Here is a 23,160-nt window from a genome sequence, read left to right as displayed (position 1 = left end):
CTAGTGTTTCAGTCACATGTTTTCATATTATTACAATAATAATGTGAAAACCAACTAGTCCTATTCCGGAGATGTGTGAATTGTCCTCAGTTTGCATATTCAGGGCATACATACATACATATGTACGTACGTACGTATACATATTGATCTGATTATGTCAAATCAATTGACTTTTTGGTATTGAAGGTTTCTTTGGGTAATGTCTCAAAAGAAAAAGATCTTTTGGTACTCCTCCGACCCATTTTGTCAAATGAAGCTAATTAGGGTATATGGATACTCTTATATTGATAAGTGAAAAGAAAAGCTAGATTTATATGGTAAACCAGATCGGAAGACAGCAGCAAATTAACACTCAACCACGGATTTCATAGCTTACAATCACATATTACAGCTGATCTCAATACATAATTAAGAGCAAGCAACAGGAGCATTACAAACAACTTCTGATGGAAGCTGTTTTTATTACACACAATGGAGTATATATAACATCCACAAAGACAGACACACTGGAGCTGAGGATTTGAATCTCTCAATTTCTTAAGAAATTAACAGTGTTGATTTCAATAAAAGAAAACGATACAATATGCGAGGTTCACTATCTCGCACACATTGTACTTTTCTTCTATGAAATTTAACACCTTAATTGAGATGCTCTAGGAAATCAACGAGACTCAAACCGCATGACTCAAACATCTGAAAATACAAATAAGATCAATATATAGTATGGCGAAAGATAAGCTTGAAAGATGGCTACTGCTGGGTAACAAGATGAGCATCAATGTCCCTGACAAGCTCAGCACCGAAGTCTACTAGAGTGTGGGGGTCAGAAATGTGACCTTTCAACTTCTCATATTCGATAATGACGTGAACCAAACTCCCTTTATCCTTTGGAATTGCGTGCAAGGTAGCACTCAGGGCCTTGAAATCCTTGAGGATATCTCCCTCCACAACTCTCAAAGTGATCAGATTCTTGTCTGCATCTATGGCTTCAATCACCTCCTTAGCTACACTGTTCTTCCCTTCTGCACAATTCATAAATACACCACAAATTTGTTCTTGAATCAGCATCATGTTCAACATATATAAAACAGATTCAATTAACTGAATTAACTGTGCGTGTGTGACAGAGAAAGAGAGAGAGGTAGTTGAGAAGTTACGTACCATGGACGTAATGCCAGGTAATGACGGAACCGACCTTGCCCCAACTTCCTTCAAGAATAGCATCTCTAATTCTAGCAGGAGAAACATTGGGAATATGGCGTGGCTTGCTGCTGAACATTTCATGAAACTTGTCGGCAGAAGCATTAATGTGCACATCAACTCCCACCTTCCCCAATAACTGTTCTTCCTGTGCCTGTCCCTGGGTGAGGCTTGCATCAATTTCTCTGCTCAGTTCTGTCGCCAACTGCATCACAGTGTGTGGATCTGGGATTCTCCCATGCAACTTCTCATACTCAAGAGTCACGTGAGCCACACTTCCTTTTGCCTTTGGGCTCACTTGAATTATGAACTTAAAGCTCTTGTAATGCTTCAGAAGATCTCCCTCTATCACCCTGAAAATTATCAGGTTCTCTGCTGAATCCACAGCTTCGATCACATCCTTCGCCACCCTGTCCTTCCCATCTGTTATATCATAGGATTACAGTGGCGAGTAAGTGATAAGAATAAGTAACAGAAATTCTTCAGTCATTTATTTTTATCAGCTTCACACATACACCCACAAAGAAGTGCGTAAATATATATAGTATCTCTCTAAGTAACAGTTTGAGCTTACCAAGAACGTAATTCCAGACAACGATGGAGCCGGCTTTTGCGAAATCACCTTGAAGCTTAGTCACAGACTTGATTTTAGCAGGACTAATGTTGGCGATGTGATGAGGATTGCTGGTGAACATTTCATGAAACTTCTGGGCAGAGGCATTCAGGTGGACGTCTATTTCGGTCTTCCCAAGATGAGACATCTTAATTCTCTTTTGATAGAAACCAGAAAGATATATAATACGAAGCCTATTGCATGCTCAACGAAGAAGGCTTTAGCCCTAACCCTTTATATAGGAATTTTGCGGTGCTTTGAAGCACCACGACCTGCTTCGCAATGTATTCCAAATCATTTTTTTTTATTACTTCAATAGGCATTCATTTGTATCAATTTTAATTAGGCGCTCGATTAATATGAAATATTTGAATGCTTTTTTATATAAAATAAGAGGTTACTTGCAATGAATTGGGGCTGTTAAAAATGTCAAATTTTCAATAAAAATTAAAATTATTTTTTCCCTGATAAGCTGCTGATTGAGATGTGATAAGTGGGTTCACCCAGTAAGGAAGAATACAAGTTCGAATCCTAAAAAACCTACTTGTTGAGAGGACTTTAACCTTAACACTCTCAATCTGACAGAAATTAATCTCAAGCTTAAAGTGAATTGAGTATACTCTGACTTTATAAAAATAAAAAATAAAAAAAGGATCGGAGACCCGTATGCCTGCCAGATTATTACAGCTATAATTTTGTATAGTTTTCTTTTTCTTTTGTTTAAGAGGGCCATAATTTTGTATGGTTGTTATCAACATATGAATTATTGTACTACATCAAGAAGTTGAGGCCTCTATTGGGGAAAGATTATGGCTATTATTTTCTTTAAATTTTAAAATTAAATAGTTTTACATATTTTAAAATAAAAAAATTAATTATAAAAACAAATCGAAGTTGAAATTTGTATATTAAAACTTTTGTGAATCGTTGTCTAAACTTTTATTTACTTATTTTTTCTTTTGTCAACGTATGCTTATCTTTATGCACCTTTCTAAACATGTACTCCTCTAATTCTATTTATACATGTTTTATATAGATAAAAAAAAAACCGTAAACTACATTAACTTTTCATTAAAATATAATAACTTTTCAACTTTATCACTATTTAATATATACATTTTTTTAAAAAAAAAGCTCTACACTATAATAAATAAATAATAAAATAGTATATTTATGTTTAAAATTTAATGAAATAACTTATAAATAAAATTAAGAAAAGACTTGTCTGCGTCTTATAAACAGGACAAGAGAACAGGACAAGAGGAGTAATATAATTTGTCGACTATTGATCTCCCCTTTTGTCGTTTGATTATTTTGATTATTTATCATCACATTTATTGTCCTATCCTCACCAACGATTTCTGGATGTTACATGTCTGCTTTTCCCTGTCTCTCTTTTTTATTTAATTCATTATTAAAAACAATTCTTGGTTTCATTATCGCTATAAATTTTCATGCAGGTATAATTTTGGCCTTATTATCCACATGTAATCATGCATCGATCATTTCATGTACCGTGACGAGAAAATGGCTATAATTTTGAGACTTTGAGATCAAGGAATTATTATCTGCTTGTTCCTCTCATTATTGGGGAAGTTGAAGTTAAAATGTGAATTTAAATTTTTCTCCGATTCAATAGTTCAATCGAGAATAATCTAAAGTAAATAATCCTCACAATATATTCAATTCACCTATTTTGTCTCAATTTTAATTTTCAGTCATTAATTTGACCTGAATTGTTACTTTTTTTTTTAAATTATGAGAGTGCAATATTTATATCTTTCTTATTTGAATTAAAATACATATTTATAAAAATGAATTACTAAACTGTAATATTCATCCGACGACCAAAATTTTTAAGTGAGACAAATTAAGATGATTCAAACTTGTTAAAATATTCGGTCTTGGCTTGCTAGGGTAATGAAATAATGCAGGATTTATGGCCAACGAAAAGCTTGTTAAATTATTCAGTTAATTAATACCATCGTTCAGTACGTACGGGTCTCTCTCTTGCCAGCTGCCAACAAGATATGTACGGGTCTCTCATTCGATAATTTTTATATATATATATATATATATATATTGAAATAAATGAAAGATTGTAAGGGTTAAATAATGATTTTACTCTTTTTTTTTGCCAACAATTATATTCACTTCACTTTACATATATTAGAAAATGATTTAACCGATGAAAGAATAGGAGAAGTCATGTTTCAGTTGTAGGTGTACTTAAAAATATATATATATTCATGTTAAGACAAAAAAATTTTCATGTACTTATGTAAAGTATGGCAGAAGTATTCACATTGTTTTATAGTTTTTCGTTCAAGCATGATGTTATATCCTGTAATTGCTGATTAATGTCAGTGGATTGTTATTTTTAGAAGTTTATATACATTACCCCAAAAGCTTTGGTCGTAAAATCTCCTTCACCTTTAAGAACTTTAATGTTTAATTATTTGATTATCAACCTTCTTATCGTTAAAGGCAGTGGTTTTTACCATGTCCAAATTTTTTTATATTTTTTTATTATATATCATGTCATTTAAAAAATAACACTTGTCGTGTGACATGTAATTTGAAGTAATTTAAAATTTTTTATCTAAAAAAAATCAGTTAAATAAATTTTATATATTTTAAAGTAATTAAGTATTTCTTTTTAAGTACTTAAAAAATTGAAAATTTCTTTTCTAAACTGCAACTGCTATTTTTTAAATGACATGGCATAAAATAAAAAATATAAAATGTTGACACGGCAAAAACCGTTAATTTTAACAGTAATTTTAATGGCAGAGTAATTAATAATCAAAATATGAAATATTATGGCTCTTAATTTAAACTTTTAAAGATGGGAGAAGTTTTATGGAAATGACTTAAAATTTAGGAAATTTTTATGTACTTCAGCCTATTTTAAATATTAACTGAACTTTTTTAAATTAATTTTTGTTCAAAAATGATCACTATTACTGGATTAATTAGAGCCACTCCTTAGAGGATTTTTTTTCTTTTTGGGAGGGACTTGACAAGTTCTGGAGGATGCTCTATCCAAATAGGCTAAACTATATGTTTGTTCATTTAATTTTATATAAGATTTTATTTTAGTTCTTTAATTTTAAAAAGTATATTTTTAAATCATTTAACCTTAAAATTATTAGTCTTTTCTTTTTTTGTTACTCTTAAATAATAATTTTTTAATAACAAAATAATTATTTTAAAAATTAAACTTAATATAATACTCCTCCGTTCCTTAATATAGAACCCGATTGTTGAGTTGGTTTTGATCCTAAATATAAGACCCATTTATCATATTTATCAGTTTTCTCTAAATTACCCCTATGGATACTCCCTCAACCATAATCAAGTAGAAGAGGGAGATGGAGTATTAAAAAAGATGATTATGGTGTTTTAGGAAAAACGTGTCATATTTCTTATAATTAACTAACTTACATAACTTTCTTAATCTAATCAAATTAGTTAAATGGGTCTTACATTAAGGACCGGAGGAGTAACATTTAAAAATATTTTATCAACATTTAAGATTTTAATATCATTATTTTTTTATTAACAGTTTTAGGATTAAACTAAAAATATGTATTTCAAAGCCAAAAAACTATTAAAAAAAAAGCCAAGAAACTAAATTAAAATTTTATATAAAATTAAAAAATTAATATATTTTAGAGACCTCCACATGCTCTGCATTAAATGATGATGGAGAAATTTATGCCCGGAGTTTTGTTTTTTTAAATAAAAGACCGTCACCATAGCAAGTTTCTCCTGTTATATCAGTATATCACACTGTCATCATAAATAAATGTTTTTTTTATTTTCCCTTTTAAGTATAACATTTTATTTCCGTTTTTCTCCTATATTAAGATTTTTTTTCCCTTTCTTATTGACTCCATTTATTAAGGTATCTTTAATTCTGTATATTTTATATTTTAATCATTAGATGGTGAGAGTATATTTTTTTTTAAAAAATAGTATTACAAATTCTTTTCTTACAAGTAAAATACTTACCTTTTTTTTTTTTGGGGGAATCTACCATTGCTTAAGTAAACTCTTTTTCCATAAAAGGAGTCAAATAACAATTACAAAGAAGAAATCCAAGGGAAGTCATTTTAACAAACAAACCATGAATGAACAAGATAACTTAACAAAGAGAAAGGACAGACTAACAGCGGAATATCCTCCAAGATTGCTTGGTGCCCTGTGGGAACAACTTTGAATGGCTTGATCTGGATTTGCTTAATAAGGCAGTGGTTTTTACCATAAATTTTTTTTTATATTTTTTATTACATATCATGTCATTTAAAAAATAACACTTGCCATGTGGCATGTAATTTGAAGTAATTTAAAATTTTTTATCCAAAAAACTTAGTTAAATAAATATTTCAAATATTTTTATATTTTTATATTTTAAAGTAATTAAGTTTTTCTTTTTAAGTACTCAAAAAATATATAAAAAATTTTCTAAACTGCAAGTGCTATTTTTTAAATGACATGGCATATAATAAAAAATATAAAAGGTTGACATGGCGAAAACCATTAATTTTAATATAAAATATTATGGTCCTTAATTTAAATTTTTAAAGATAAAGAAGGTTACATGCAACTTATTTAAAATTTAGGAAATTTCTATGTATTTTAAGCTATTTTAAATATTAAGTGAAATTTTTTAAAAAAACGATCAATATTAGGAGATCAATTAGATCCACTCCTTAGAGGACTTTTTTTTTTTTGGGAGGGACCTTGGCAAATTCTGGAGAATATTCTATAGATTAAAATGTATATTTGTTCTTTTAACTTTATATAAGGTTTTATTTTAGTTTTTTAATTTTAAAAAGTACTTTTTTAGTCTTTTATCTTTAAAATTATTAGTCTTTTTTTTTGCATGACTAAATTCGTTAGTCTTAAATAATAATTTTTTATAACAAAATAGTTATTTTAAAAATTAAACATAATAAGATAAGATTTAATAATATTTTATCAACATTTAAAATCCTTTTAGAACCCTCACATGTCCTGCATTAGATGATGATGGAGAAATTTATACTCAGATTTTTTTTTAATGACAATTGTCACTATAGCAAATTTTTCCCGTCATATCAACATATCACACTGTCATCATAAATAAATGTTTTTTTTTAAGTATAACATTTTATTTCTTTTTGTCTCTTATATTAAGATATTTTTTCCTTTTTTATTACCTCCATTTATTAAGGTATCTTCAATTATGTATTTTATATATTTTAATCATTAGATGGTAAGAGTATATTCTTTTTTAAAAATAGTATTACAAATTCTTTTCTTACAAGTAAAATACTTACCCTTTATTTTTTAATTTTTTTTTTGAAATCTACCATTACTTAAGTAAGCCTTATATTTAAGATAGTAAGTGTAGACTGAAAAAATACTTGTTCAGGTTAAAAAGAAAAGATTGAAAGAATAAAATTTTTTTTTCTCATAAAAGGAATCAAATAACAATTACAAAGAATTCCAACGGAAGTCATTTTAACAAACAAATCATAAATTTGAATGAAGAGAAAGGACAGACCAAATGTGGAATATCCTCCAAGATTTGCTTGGTGTCCTGCTGGAACAAATTTGAATGGCTTGATCTGTAACTATTTAATAACTACATATAAACACTTTTATGTCAGTCAAAACAAAATTTTTGTATATATTTATCTATATTTTATAAATTATGATTAAAAAGTTACTTTTAAAAGCTCTAATTACCATTTCAAACAAATCCTTAATTACCGGTCATAACCAATGATTATTTCCAGAATCCATACCCATATCTTTAATCATTAATAAGAGTTAAAAATCTCAAAACTAAATGAGAAATTCATCTAATATGTATATGTGTATGTATTGATCTTGAGAGAAAGTCATGTAATTTTTTAAAAATAGGAGAAAAAAGTCTCCATAATTTAAATTAAATAGAGAGAAGATCAGTATGGTATAATATTTAAATGCAGATATGTATGAACTATTTTTAGTCAAATTTTCTCAATTTTATATTTTATAGAGAGAATTACAATAAAACTTCAAGAAAAGAAAATAATTATCAACAATATTTTATATTTGAGATTTGATTGCAATTCTCTATTTCTTTTATTCTAACCAATCATCTATATATATATATATATGGAGAGTATATTTCATATATTTCAGTGATCATGGGGTGATCAGGCCCCACTATCAAGATATCTATGCCTATGGGGTAACATCCACAATATTGTTTTACTAAAATTACAAATTTTTTTTAATCAAACCTAACTTAAAAATTATGTTTTTTTCCGTAAATTTGGAGCCTTCATTATGACTCCAGTCGTCTCATATGATCACTATCAAGCCACGCATCATAAATTCTCCCTTACCTTCATCTTCCTCCTGCAGATTGGTCCAATTTTAATTTATGTAAAATTAAATTCTAATTATTCTTTTTATTTCACTCTCGAGATAGAGATCATAAGGGTGCAAAATTATATTAGAACCACTCACTTCTAGAAAATAAAAATTATATATATTTTTTTCTCTGATGCAATATGTTGACTAGTGGATTAGTGTGGTTCCTATCAGAGCAACTAACTCAATTCTGATATTGGATTCACAATCGCTTATCACAATCCACCTACCTCTGCATATGTCCACGTGAAAGCACGTGAGTTGGTGACTACTTAACCTTCCATGCAGAGTTGGATCTGTCACATAGTCATCAACTCCGCTAATGGCTTTGTTTGTTTCCCTGTTAATGCTACAGAAAGCATGTGTCCTGGAGTCTTTGGGGAAATGGAGATTTGGGGATGAAGCAAACTGAAAAGCACACACTACTTTAGAACTACTTTATCTGGAGTATTCGTTCATCAACATGTTTATGTTCTGAATGTGCAAATTAAAGCCTCAAGTAAACACACATTTCATGGCCACTTCTTCACCTTCTGGACCATAAGTAGAAGAAATTATTTCTACAAGAAGAGGGAATTGTAATAAAACAAAGAGACTCAATGGCACGCTGGCAAGCATAATAACAGGGAGAAAAGCCCATGAAGGTGATCAGTTATGTTGCACCATGATGATTATTGTTGCGGAAAGGGCTACCAGCATAGTTGCAATTGAGAGAAAAAGCGTAGAAAGGCCTATGATCAATTTTGTGGGTAAGGAATAAAGGAAGTGTTCTTCTGCATAGCGTGACGTGAGGATTCCTAAAAATGTAAGCACGGAAGTAGTAGAAACAAACAAGGACACTGCATCTGAAATTAAGAAAACTTTGAGCAACCTGTCCTTCAAAAATATTGGATACCCAGATGCTTGATCGTTTCCACCTAGAACAATAAAAGCTGTGGCAAACACAATGGTAACGATTAAAGCACCAACAACTGAGCAAGAAGATGCAGTATCTTTCATCCATTTCTCTCCTTCATTCCTGAGTTCTTTGTGATTCTTTTTGAAATAGTCCAGAGGAGTCAACCCTTCTTTGTTTAGACGAAGCTCAATTCTAGGATTCACCACACTCTCTACTGCCTATAATTCAAAAAAAAAAATAGAAAGAAGAAAATTTCTGATAAATTGTATAGTAAAATATTTGTTACACCTGAGTTAATGCAATTATTCCCTCATTTCTTGTTGAATTTAATCTCTCATGTGCTAACCGTTAGGTCCAAGTAGGTGGGAACTACATGATTTAATGATTTTTTTCATATATCAATCTCCCTCACACAACACACACACAAAAGCATCTAATTTAACTTCTAACCTTGAACCACTGTCATTCCCTTTGTATTTTCAAAGAAGCACCAGGGATGTGGTTAAGTTGGGAAGCAGGAGCCAACTTGGCTGCTGTGTGCAGCAAGTTATCATGATTCTCATTGAACATTGCTGCTAGCACATTCCTAAAGTGAAACCCACGGAGAAGGCTAAAAATCTCAGCTTGATGATATTCAACAGCATTGAAGAAAGCATGCCCCTTTCGTTGAGAAAAAGTGACCATTGAGATTAATTCTGGATTTGCTGTTGATACCTTAAACAAAAACTCAACATTTCCTAATTTAGCCACTGTCAATAGTGCTTTTGCAATCATAGGCCTTTTATCTTCACTCAGAAATGTTAGATTCTTACAAACTAGGTTTAGTATTTCAGTTGCTCGTGAATGTTGCAACTTCCGCTTGTGTATTTCCTTCTTTCCTGGACAATTGGGAACTCAAATATAACTTAATATTAGTTAAGCTTAATCATGAGAACAAAAATCCTAAAAGCAACTCGTTTAAGTTTTTGGGAATTTCTAAGCTACATACCAAAAGGAGAGAGGTGATCAACTGTAGTAGATTTAGTCCTATTGAGATGGAATTTTATCAGCCAAATCATTCAAAAGGATTACAGACACATGTATATGCATGTGAAAGTCTATCTTTTTTTTGCATTGCACAACAGTTAGGTTCAACTTAAATGTGAGCAATTAGCATCTTATGCACAAGATATGATTTTTATTTTCAAATTTCATATTTTGACATGCCTGATTTTCATGTATGATTAATAAAATAAAATTTTCTTTACATCTTTTGATATATATGTTCTGTTAGATTTGCAATATTATTTGATTTCGTCTTCCAATCAACTGATAGAGAGTATTACGTTATTGTGCCTTCAGCTCTGTTACTCATCTTGTCTTCTTGTTGCATGTCTACACAGAAATGATTAGTTGCCGTGGTTGATGGTATTTTGATATCTTCCACCCATGAAGTGATCAAAGAAATGGAGAAACATTAGATTCTTCAAATAATGAAAGTGATAAAATTAATAAATAGAAGGACAAGTAAATTGTGTGAAGCCATTCGAATTTTGTGAAGCTATCATCCACAAACAAATAAGTCTCAAATATATAGATTTCATGAGACATATATCAAGGCCTGTCAGCGTCTGGCTTACCTAGAATAAGATACAGCCAACGATATAAAAATAAAAAATAGATGAGAGAAATCTCAGCTAATAATACTGAAGGGAATGGCTTATTAATGCTGGCGTTTGGCTACTGGAGAGAAAAGGTGAGATGGATATGGTTATCTTGAAACAAGTATGCTCAAGCAAATATTGATGTAATGAGACTTTGTCTAGATACTTTAGGTAGAGATAATCTACTGATTTTTTGTTTTTGGATTTGCCAGACATTCGGTCTGTCATGGCAGCTTTCTTTTGTAGTAGTTAAAAAGATATGTTTGTAGGTATGGCTGCCCTGTTTTTCAGGATTTCATGACAGATCAAGGAATCTCCGTTTCTCCACAAGCTTATGTTCAAGAGCTTTTGAGATATTTTAAAATGCAAAGCTGCAGGCCGAAGGATACTCCTTTAGTAGTTAATAAAACATTATCTGAATGTGATGAAGAAGATATGAAGGCTGATGCACCGAAGGCATAAGTGTTGTTCAGAGCTTGCTTTGCTTGACTCCAACAAGGCCTGATGTGATGTTTGCAGCATATTTATCATCAATATTCATGCAACAACCAAGTGAGGTGCATTATGTAGCTAGTAAAAGGGTGCTGAGGTATTTCAAAGGCACATCAGAGTTAGACCTATTACAGATTCCAAGTTAATTTGACATGTGGATAGTGATTGGGCTGGAAGCTTAGATGATGGAAGGAGTACATCAGGTTATACATTTTCTCTTGGTTCTAGTATGTTTTGCTGGGATTCCAAAAAGCAAGAGATCGTGGCTTAATCATCTGCAGAAGTTGAATATGCAAACCAAGCTATTCAGTTAGAAAGATGTTGACAGATTTGGGTCTGGAGCGAGCTGAAACTACTAAAGTATTTTGTGATAGCAGATCAGCTATTGCAAGAAATCCTGTGCAGCATGGGAATGCCAAACACATGAAGGTCAAATTTTATTTTCTCAGAAATGCTGAAAGGGAACAGGAAATATGTCTAGGAATTTGTGTGAAATCTGAATAATTTGTTTGGACTCATGCATTGATCGCCGCCCATACTTGTTTTATTTAATGATACATTTGAAATTTCCCTTACAATCAGGAATTCCATGCGTACCCGAGATGCAGTGATTTGTATAAAGATTTCTATAGAAGTGGAAAAGGGTGCTATAATCCTTCCTCTCATGATTGAGTTAATTGACAAGTTAATTCTAAAATAAATTCCTAAAAGTCAATGATTACACACATTTGTCTTTAAGAGAATAACTAAACTAATTCGTATATCCATTTCCATAGTTCAGTTCATAGTTGCAAGTACCGGTTTCAGGTACTACAAGTTGAAGTTCTTCGCTAGTGACTGTTGACCATTTTATTGGTGAGTAGTAGTAATTCTTGGAAACAAAATTTTAATGTGTAAATCAGGACACGGCTTCTCTTCAAAATGTAATAATCTTTGAGCATTCAAACACTTGAGCTTTGCAGAGGGATCCATTCTCCAAAAGACATTGTCATGTGAAAAGAAAAAGACAGGGCAGGCTTTGGAACAATTGTTCCTTTGTACTTTTATTTTGATTTGAAGATTTTGTGAGAGTAACACCATGGTAAGGCGTAAGTCATCGGTTCAAATCCGATAAGAGGATTTTTTCTTTTTCCATAAAACTCCAGCGGTAAATAACCTCTTTTCTCAGATAGCTTTGGATTTGTATTTGTGTCCACATTCCAAGGTGGTGGTCAAAAGCACATTTTCTGTTCTGAGTTCATTCCCTTTTGGTGCATATTTATTCTATGAAGCGTTCATATTTTAGTTTGCTGCACTTCCTTTAGAGTGAGAGTCTAGTTTTGAGCTTCCTTATTCTTCTTTAGAATGAAGCAGGGCACTATTATAATGTAACTATAGATTATAGATAAAAGATGCTTATCACGTTGCTTTTTGTCACAACTTAGGTTCTTTGAGACTAAATCTTTGCCTAAAGACAGATTTCAGGAGCTTAGAAAGCTTAGAGTCCCTAGACAAAGTCTCAAGGAGGAGTCTTGATGCAATGAGACTACCTTAGGCAAAGGTATTCTGCTGATTTTTTGTTTTGGCTTTGCAAGACCTTTGGTTTCTTTTGTAGTAGTTGAAAAGATTTTGCAAGATTGTTTATTCCTATTGTCATGTCATATCAGTCTAAGATATGTTTTTAGAGCTGGATAGTATTTTGAAAAAGCTGATATATTAGCCAGCTATTGCTAATGAAATATTCGTTCTCTCACTTTTTTTTAGTTCAGTTCCAAGCTCTTTTCTTTACATATACCATGATGAAACGAGATTATAGTTAAAATAACTTGAGCTTCAATACCATTACTCACATCATCAGAATTCAGTATTTGGCTTGTATATAACTGAAAAGAGCATGTAGAAAATTGCAGAGGAAAAACAACATTTAAAAGAGTTACATGCACTAACAGTAATAAACCCATTGCTTCCAGAAGTGACGTTGACTTTTGTTGAGAGAATCAGAAAGATAGAATGCAATGTTCTCAATTGTTGAGTATCCAAAATCGGCAGCAAATATCAGCTCTTCACATCGTTGAAGCAAATCCAAGGCAATATCTATTCATATATCATAATCACTTAGCATATAAGATGGAATATCAAAATAACAACATGAACCCGCGTAGAGAAAAGAATGAAAATGAAACATACCTATGGTGATTTGTTGGCATATTGTAAGTTATTGTATTACCAAGATCTCCAGTGATGAAACAACCTCTGAGAAACGAAGGACCCAAATGGCCATTTTCTGGTTTGAAGACTTGCAAAGGAGTAACAGAATAGAGATAACGTCCCATTTCATAGAGGCCAACACGAAAAGCCAATGTAACAGGAATCAATCTAAGCTGTCCATTTGGAATAGAAAGTGCATTGTTATTTTTATCAACCAAGCATTTTGCTATTGGAATGATTCCCCTATGTGACGCAGCAATTCCGAGTGGAGTATAGCCATGAGCATCAAGTTTTTGAAGGTATTCTGGTGGAACTAATCTCACCAATTCCTCTACAATGCTCAAATGCCTAGACTTTACAGCCACGTGGAGAGGTGTTTCGCCTGTTGAAGCCGCAAGTTCTTGGTTCAAGGCCCTAGGATGGTGATCAATGAACTCTTTCGCAGCAGGCCAATTGTTCTCAGATATAGCCTTCTACAAATTAGCCATATCAAAACCTATTGCCTCTGTCATCACTGTAATACACAAGCACACATCCACTTTGGAGTCCTCGATCATTTTTGACTGTACTCAAAACTCAAAAGTGTGTTCAATTCCATTTGACTTCTTTCATTTAAAATTTTTTTTGTAAAGAGTAAAAACTAAAAAGAAAACATGTAAAGTTGTGAAGATAAAAACATCTTATAAGAAATATTTTTTTAATTTTTTCCTCGCAACTAAAAGTTTCTATCTTGCAAATATTTTATTATACATGTATCTAATTTTTTAATATTTTTTACGTAAAAAAAAAAAAAGCCGACCAGACTGTTCCAGAAACAATATTATGACCACATATCTCACACTAAGTGTAGTGAAGTTAGTCTTGAATAGATAATTACAGCAACAACGTCAATTGATATTTGTCAGACAAAACCAAGCTTATTGAAATGTCATACATATATATATATACCATATATTATTTTCATCAAATGATAATCAATTGATTAATACGGTATGACTCTCAAAACCTTGAGATGTGCGCTTTCCAAATTAGTTCGATTGATGAAACAAATTTGTAAACAATACTACCTCTGTAAGATCTTGTGTAACTTTTATTTTGATCCTAAATATAAGATTACAATCCACTTTGTCTCTTATATTTATCTTTTTTTTAAAGATAGTTCTTGTAATAATGATAGTTCTAACCAATAAACTTGATTAGCAAGGATATTTTAGGAAAAACAACACCTATTTATTATAAGTAACTAACCTAATTTATTTTCTTAATCTATTCAAATTAGTCAACTAGCTCTTATATTTAGGATCGGAGTTAATAATTTGTTTAACTTTTATTTTGATCCTAAATATAAGACCCCAATCCATTTTGTCTGTTATGGTTATCCATTTTCTCTTAAAGTAGTCTTTGAAATAATGGTAGTTACGTTATAGTTAATACACTTAATTAGTAAGGATATTTTAGAAGAAAGACAACATATATTTATTATAAATAACTATATAACTAGTTTTTTTAATCCACTCAAATTAGTCAACTAACTCTTATATTAAAAACCGGAGATAGTATATTATTGTTTTAATAGCGATTTTTTTAACAGATAGAGACAGCGTAGTTAGGTGTTGGTGTATATTATTATTATCATTATTAAAACCTAAAAGGATTGTATAGTTAAGATGAAGAGTGTGTGTGTGGAGAGAGAGAGAGATTAGCTAAGTTAACCACTTTCTATTGGCTAATTACTCTATTAACCCATTCAAACCAATCTCTGTTCCGTTTGGTCATTCGGAACCTATCTTGTTAAAATTAGGGAGCTCTGCCTTACATAACTCGACCTATACCCTATGTATAGTGCCTGTGGGTTTGAAATTTGTAGCTAGCAATTTATTGATGGACAGTATTTTGTTGAAAGGAGCAGAGATTAGACATACTTACCAATAGAATTCCTCAATTCCCTTTTTACGGGCTGACTGAATTGAAACTCTAAAACCGGAAAGGGCCTAGCCTTCTTTAGCAACTCATGATTATATATTACTTGTTCATACATATTTTTGTTCCTTCTCATTCATTTGGGTTGACCTTGTTTATTCCGTGTTGGCGGGCATAGATTGAGATATTTCGTCTTCTCTACTTGCTGCTAGTTTGTCTCAATGATTAAAGAACCGGACCGGACCGGACGGTCGGACAATTGAACCGTCACCCAGACTCGTTAACGGCTCGGTTTGGACCAAAAAACCTTTTACATAGTTGAGCCGGATTAGACCGGAGTTGAGCCGTTATTAAGCCGGAACCGGAGTTGGACTGGGAACCGGAACGGTTTTTAGAAAACCGGACGGTTTTTTAAAACCGGACGGTTTTTAGCCTGACTGAAAAAATACTAAAAAATTTAAAAAAAATAGAAGGAAAAAAATTGATCCCCTTAAATATCCTAATATATTTTTAGACTATTTATAACCATATAGTATTATTTCATTGAAAATTTCATATATTGTGGTGTTAAAATCGTGAGTTGCTAGTCTTTTTGTTTTGATATTTGGTCTATCTTTTTAAAAAATATTTTGATTTGAATGAATTGATAATTTGTAATATCATTAAATATTTTAAAGATACATAAATTTAAATATATAAGGTTTTAGTCCATTTTCAATGATTTCATTATAATTTTAGATTATTTAAATGCATTTCTAAATTATTTAATAATTTGATATTTTTCATATATACTAATTATATGTATATAATATTGTTTTAAATTAATTATTGCGTCACCAGTCCGACCGAATGATTCGATCGATTGAACCATAACCCGTTGATCTTTCCGATTCGACTTCCAATCCGGCTTTTAAAACATTGGTCTGTCTGTATCTTACTTTCTCTCTCACCGGTCCCACTCTACCCAAAACAAGAAGTAATAACCATTCCTCTAATTTTAAACATTAGAATTAGTTGAGGTTATTTTCTACTACTATCTCCGGCTCTAAATATAAGAGCTAGTTGACTAATTTGAGTAAATTAAAAAAACAAGTTAAGTTAGTTATTTGTAATAAATAGATGCTGTCTTTCCTCAAATATCTTTGCTAATCAACTTTGTTGGTTAAAACTATCATTATTAGAAGGACTATTTTGGGAAAAAAAAATGAATAAATATAATAGACAAAATGGATTAGGTCTTGTATTTAGGATCAAAATAAAAGTCAAACGAGATCTTATATTAAGGAACAAAGATAGTATTAAAGGTAAAATTTCTATTCTTTCATATCTTTAGATTTTCAAATGTGTGGGAATTTGAGTTAAGTCCGTTTGATTCAATTCTATTGCAAGCATGTAATAGCAATTAACATGACATTACTAAGAAGAGAATGTTTGGTTGCTCTTTAATTTGGTAATAGGATTTACCATGATAATGATAATTACCAAAAAATTGGTAATCCTCATTCACACCTCCCCCCATGTGAATACTCATTAACATCCATTGCATATTTGAAAAAGTCACATTTCCCCTCTATTTGTTTCAATAGTCTCCTTCGTTCTTTATCACCCACCCTCCATTGCAGCCGACCGCCATGAATGTTGTTGCACCCAGCACCCACCACGACGCTGACCATTGTGAACACCTCCGCCACGTAGCACACCCGCTGCCGCGGATGACCTGACCACCATGAACGCCGCCGTACCCGACACCTAACACCACCACTGTCTCTGCTCCATTTCTGCCCCTATGCTTTGCATTCGTCATGACCCCCAATTTATTCTCCTCTTGCTATATCATCAGCCTCCAGCATCCTTCCTTCAAAAATCTCATATATCTGCCTTCCCATGCCATCCAATATGATCTTGTCTCTACATTTTTCGATCTGCGTGTTGTTTGGGTTTTCAGATCTAATTCTTTTTCTATTTCATATCCTTTCTTTCCATATCTGTTTTTTTTTATTTCCCTTATCTTCTTTGATTCAGATCTCTCTTGCTTTATAAACAATATCTTTCATTTGGGTTGATGAAGATGTAAAAATTTTGATGATGATAATAGTGGCCTTATTTTCACAGATGATTTTATCATTGGCTTTTATGGTTTCAGTCCGTTATGATAATGAATTAAATATCTAGTAAAATGAAGGATTGCTGTGTGTATTTTATCAGCAGTCTTGTCGAGTAAGAAGAAACGTTCGGGAAGGGAATGATTGTTTTTTGGTCAAGGGATAAAAGGGTCATTTCATAAATTTTATTTGTTTTATTGAAAATAATAAACATCATCTACCATGTTTTCTTTATAATATACCAAACAGATCATCAGTAATCAAAATTGCATTACAACCTACTGCATTGGACTGCAGTGTATTGTAAGAGCAAATTGCACTTGAACCAAATGGGCCTTGAGATTTACGGTGGTTCCACTTTGTTAACACCTTTTTTTTTTTCCACAAAACAAACAAAAAAAGAAAAGGACAAAAGAATGTGTGGTTATCATCCAAGGAAAAAAAATTCTCCCTAGTTTTGATTACCTTACGCGGTTTCTGGGATTCCAAAACCACATGAAAAAAGTGAGTCCACCTAAATTAAGATAAAATATAATATGTCAACAGGGCCATTAATTTGCTGGTAAAAAAAAAAACAGGGCCATTAATGCTTTTTTTTCCCAGTTTACCCTTAGTTACACATTATTATTACTAACTAGGGGTGTTTATGAGTAGGATCGGGCAGGGCATGACCCATGCCTATTGCCCAACCTAAAAAATGAGCAGGCTGCACCGGCTCTACCCAATAGAAATTGTAATTACTTTGGGCAGGGTAAAGGTGGGCTGGACGAGGTGGGTTTCCCTACCCAAGTAATGACACCTTACTCATATTATATGTAAAAAAATCTAATTATATCTTATAAATACTCTTGTGAATTTCAAATGCATTTATAATTTCATATCTTAAAATATTCAAAATAAGCTGACGTTTTTTATCTTAAAATATAAAACATAATGTAAGTTAAAATCGGTACAGTTAAATGTTTTATCTCCTATATATTGAGGTTATCCGTGTGTTTATAATGAATATATTTGTATTGGCCAAATAAACTATGATATACAGATCACATTGCATTTAAAAATATATACTTAAAAATTACCTTATATATGTATATGAATATAAAATATGAAAATTAATTAGTAAAATTGTGGATTACAGCTACCTCTGCTATTAACTCCTAAGGCTTTGGCAAGAAAATAACAAACATTCATTTTATTATTATCTTTACCTACAGTTTGAAACTTGTAGCCCCATGGCCTATGGCCTAGCCTCAAAGTTCAATCAATTTGGTTAAATTAATAAGTAATGGTCAAATAATACACTCTAATAGGCAAATAAATGAATAAAAATTTGATACTATGGAAGAGTGCAAGCAACAAAAAAAACAATTTTTTTGGGCCAAAATTAAAAGGGATAGTGGTTGAAAAATAATATTATAATATATATAAGACTAAAGTATACATTTGGTCCTTTAACTTTGTATAAGGTTTCAATTGGGTCCCTTAACTTTAAAAAGCATACATTTGGCCCTTTAACCCTAAAATCATTAGGTTTCAATGATTATTTTTTTTGTAAAAATCATGGATGTTTTGAAAATTAAACTTAACATGTTAGTACTTGAGAATATTTTATCAATGTTTAAGATCTTAATCTCATCATTTTTTTAAAAAAATTTTAGAGTTAAAGAGCTAAAAGTATGCTTTTTAAAGTTGACGAACCAATTGAAATCTTGTACAAAGTTAAAAGATCAAATGTATACTTTAGCCTATATATAATTATATATTTTTTCTGGTAGGGCCAAATATGCAGGCCTGTGATAAGCCGAGCTCAAAAATACCCATTTTTGTTCGGTTCTCTTTTTATTAGACCAAGGTGGGCATTTTTTTTTTTTGTAGGCATAACAGGCATTTGCACCTCATGAACACTTCTATTATTCATGTAAATAACTTTTCACTAGCTTCTCGATATTTGTTATAAGGGTAAGTTTGGAAAATTTTATATTTTTTGAACACATTTAATGATATAATTACTATTTCTTGATTCGTGTGAATTAGCTTGTTAACCCTTTGTGATATGGACAAGAGGGAGTACTGTTTGAGCCATTTTTTTAGATAAAACTGATCTACTGTTAAACCAAACCCATTGACCCTTTCCTACTGACTCTAGCTGTATAATTTCTTTCGTTTTATATATAATTGATTGTTATATATATATAATATATATATATAAGAATACATCTTATTATAATAAACAGACTCGTTATTAGAAAGCAAGCTCCCTTGTGAGTGAAAATTCACAAATTCAATCCTGTTTATAAGTTCAAGCCGTCAGTATTTGCCAAAAAAAAATTATTAAAAAGTAAGCAGAAATTGACAAAGTTGATAATCATAAAGTGCACTTTATACATACATACATACATACATATATATATATATAACAACCAATCAAAACATACTCATTCAACCATGAATAATCTCAAGTCTTCCATCACACACATACACAAGAATAGCAGCTACCATAATTGCAGTACATAAGAACAAGCTCCTCGTCATTAAGCATTACAACTTATGACTGAACCTGTTTTTATTCATATTACTTATGACAATAAGCACTTTATTAGGACTTGAATTAAGATTCGAATCCCACGATATACCCACCATATGTTATCTCGATGGACAGGCTTAGAATAGGGTGGGCACTAGAGGGCAATGAGAACCCATGTCTCTGGTAACATCAGCAACCAACTTTGTAAGAGTGTGAGGATCAGGAATGTGACCTTTCAGCTTCTCATATTCCATGGTGACGTGCACCAAACTCCCTTTATCCTTTGGAGTTGCCTGCAGCGTTATGGCCATGCTCTTGAAATCCTTCAGGATATCTCCCTCCACAACTCTGAAAGTGATCAAGTTCTTGCTCGCATCTACGGCATGGATCTTCTCTCTTGGCCACACAGTTTTTCCCTTCTGTTAATTCATCACAATACTAGTTCAGTATCATGTTCAAAGGGATGCTCATTAATTCTTTGAACTTGTAGGGTAAAAATGAAAGGAAAATGGCGACTTGGCACCTTATAAGAAGAATAAAGCAGAAATAATTATGATGTCCCAAAGAAGGAATAATTACCAAAAGGTCCAAATGACAAATAAGCAGCATAGATCTTCTTGTCATATTTTCGGTACTGAAACTTATCATTCACTTATTATTGGTAATTATGTTCCTTCCCAATAAATCAATGAAGGACATCATTATTGACTCGGATCGGAAATAACTGCAGCTCGGTTATAAATCATGAGGACTCAATCAGAAGCAGCACTTCACTCTTCGAAGTGTCGTTTTCCCCCAGAAGAAAACCAGGAGAAGTACTGAAGAGAAAGTGTACATACCTACCTTACTCTCCTCTCCCTCTCTACACACACACGCGCGCGCGCGCATAAATGAGTAGTTGAGTACTTACCATGGACATAGTGCCAGGTAATGACAGAACCGAGTTTGCCCCAGTTTGCATCTGTAGCAACATGTTGAACGTTGGCAGGAGAAATATTAGGAATGTGGTGTGGCTTGGAGGTCATCAATTCATGAAACTTGTCTGCAGAAGCATCAATGTGAACATCAACTTCCACCTTCCCAAATAACTGTTCCTCATGATCGCCTTGTCCTTGTGTGAGGTGTGAATCAATGTCTCTGCTAACCTCGGATGCGAGCTGCATCAGAGAATGATCGCTAGCTGCATCGAGAGCGAATGAGCCGACTCAAGCTTTCGTACTCAAAAGTCCATTGAACCGCACATCCCTTTTCCTTTGGAATGGCTTGAATCGTGGCTTTGAAGCTCTTGAGATGTTCAAGTACATCGCCTTCTGTTATCTTCAAAGTGATTGAGTTCTTTGCTGGGTCTATTGCTTCAATCACAGTCTTGGCCACGCAGGTCTTCCCATCTACGTGCAGTCACAACTAATATCAGTCATTTGATCTGATAATATACATATCATATAGTGAAGCTTATTCAATCTCGAAAATGAACGAAAATCATCAATTAAAAAAAAAAAAACTGTCGACATGATACTGATAAATTAAAATTCAGCTTACCAAGAACATAATTCCAGACAAGACAGAGCCAACCTCTCCGAAACGACCTTGATGCTTAGTCACAGCCTTGACTTTCCCAGGAGCAAGGTTGGCAATGTGATGAGGATTGTTGCTGAACATTTCATGAAACTTCTCAGCAGAAGCATTAAGGTGAACATCTGCTTCAAGCTTCCCGAATAAGTGAGCCATCTTTGTTTCTTTTCTGTTTGTGGTGATCGATATATAATGCAAACCCTAATTCAAATGCACAACGAAGGCTTAGGCCTTAGCCCTTTATATAGGAAATTTGAGCTAGTTCGAAGGGTCCTTATGTAATAAATATCAACAGTACGTAGTCCCCATGACCTGGTTCGCAATGAATATTTTTCCCTTCTTTTCTTTACAAATGTAGTCTATTTTAGATTAATTTTAATCTTTTACACATATAGCATTGCCAGATCTTACGCGTCATCAATATCAACATGAATTATTGCACCCAAGGTGGTTGACCTCATCAGGTGTTCTACTGTACAAAGATATCATGATAGGGGTGTTTTTGTGATGATTGGGGATTATTTTAATTTAAAAGGCCATAATAAATATTTGACGATTAAAAAAAAGTTCAATAATCTGCCTTACACTGACGGCACGGAAGATGATTAAAATTTTGAATAAAATTTTATCCTTTAATTTATTTGAATGGTTCAGGTTTATGTAAAACTCATTATTCATAGAAAAATTGTTATGAGTACCTTAAATTCATCAGATCTGGACCATTCAAATCTTATTTGAACAGTTTATGTTTTAAATTTTAATGAATTATTTTTAAATAGAAAAATATTTTTTAAAAAAGTAGTTAAGAGATTATCTTTACTCTATAGCATATACCTATTAAAATAATTATTCTAAATAAATAAAAATAAAAAATAAATCTAAACCATCCACTAAATAATTCAAATTTGATGAGCTTAGAATGAGTATGGGAGTAGTTTAGAATGAGTATATACTAACCTCAGTCCTAATTATAAGACCTCATTTATAGTCTACAAATGAGGTCTTATAATTAGAACCAAAACTGATATAATTTATTTTCAAATTCTATGCAGCATAGCTAGTAGATCATTTACATCATTTAATTTTTCCCCCGACAATTTTGTTGAGCTATCATCAAAAGCACTCAATAATATAAAGAAAATTTAGACATAAAAAGGGGGCTGACAATAGATGTACGTTGCTTTATATTATCTTCAGTCCTTAATATAAGAGTTAGTTAACTAATTTAAGAAAATTAAGAAAATTTGTTAAGTTAATTATTTATACTAAATTGGTCCTGTCCTCCCTAAAATACCCTTATTAATAATTTGTATTAGTGAGAACTACTATTTGATAAAATATTTAACATGTACAATTACTATAAGAATTACTTTGAAAAAAATAGATAAATATAAAGGACATAATAGATAGGGGTCTTATATTTAGGATCAAATTAAAAATTAAACTAATTTTTATATTAAAAATTGGAGGTAATATATGAGCTCCCTCTCAAGAGATAAGTTAGCAATAAAGAATGAACCCACTTGTCTTTTGATGTGGTTCCACAATGCCTTCAACTCATATCGACATTCACAAAACGGGAAAAAAATTAAGGC

General features: G+C 31.9%; 3 protein-coding genes across 3 annotated transcripts; all 3 read right to left on the bottom strand.

The window, feature by feature from the left end:
- Positions 1 to 345: 345 nt before the first annotated feature.
- Positions 346 to 2,008, bottom strand: LOC114717880 (MLP-like protein 28). The gene is made up of 3 exons (XM_028903107.1): positions 1,775 to 2,008; positions 1,162 to 1,623; positions 346 to 1,022 (listed from the first exon to the last, which is right to left on the bottom strand). The coding sequence occupies exons 1-3, from the start codon at positions 1,959 to 1,961 to the stop codon at positions 751 to 753; spliced, it is 921 nt and encodes a 306-aa protein (XP_028758940.1). The 5' UTR covers positions 1,962 to 2,008; the 3' UTR covers positions 346 to 750.
- A 6,871-nt stretch (positions 2,009 to 8,879) lies between these two features.
- LOC114717886 (uncharacterized) lies at positions 8,880 to 9,899 on the bottom strand. The gene is made up of 4 exons (XM_028903109.1): positions 9,617 to 9,899; positions 9,472 to 9,494; positions 9,099 to 9,343; positions 8,880 to 9,024 (listed from the first exon to the last, which is right to left on the bottom strand). Exons 1-4 carry the CDS (start codon positions 9,897 to 9,899, stop codon positions 8,880 to 8,882), a joined length of 696 nt encoding a protein of 231 aa, XP_028758942.1.
- Positions 9,900 to 20,166: 10,267 nt separating this feature from the next.
- LOC114717881 (MLP-like protein 28) lies at positions 20,167 to 21,160 on the bottom strand. The gene is made up of 2 exons (XM_028903108.1): positions 20,904 to 21,160; positions 20,167 to 20,412 (listed from the first exon to the last, which is right to left on the bottom strand). The coding sequence occupies exons 1-2, from the start codon at positions 21,154 to 21,156 to the stop codon at positions 20,270 to 20,272; spliced, it is 396 nt and encodes a 131-aa protein (XP_028758941.1). The 5' UTR covers positions 21,157 to 21,160; the 3' UTR covers positions 20,167 to 20,269.
- Between the last annotated feature and the right edge of the window lie 2,000 nt (positions 21,161 to 23,160).

This window comes from Neltuma alba, unplaced genomic scaffold (assembly GCF_004799145.2).
Source record: "Neltuma alba isolate B1F8T4 unplaced genomic scaffold, ASM479914v2 tig00011781_pilon, whole genome shotgun sequence".
In the NCBI taxonomy this organism is placed as follows: Eukaryota; Viridiplantae; Streptophyta; class Magnoliopsida; order Fabales; family Fabaceae; genus Neltuma; species Neltuma alba.
This window is presented reverse-complemented; position numbering and strand designations above follow the sequence as displayed.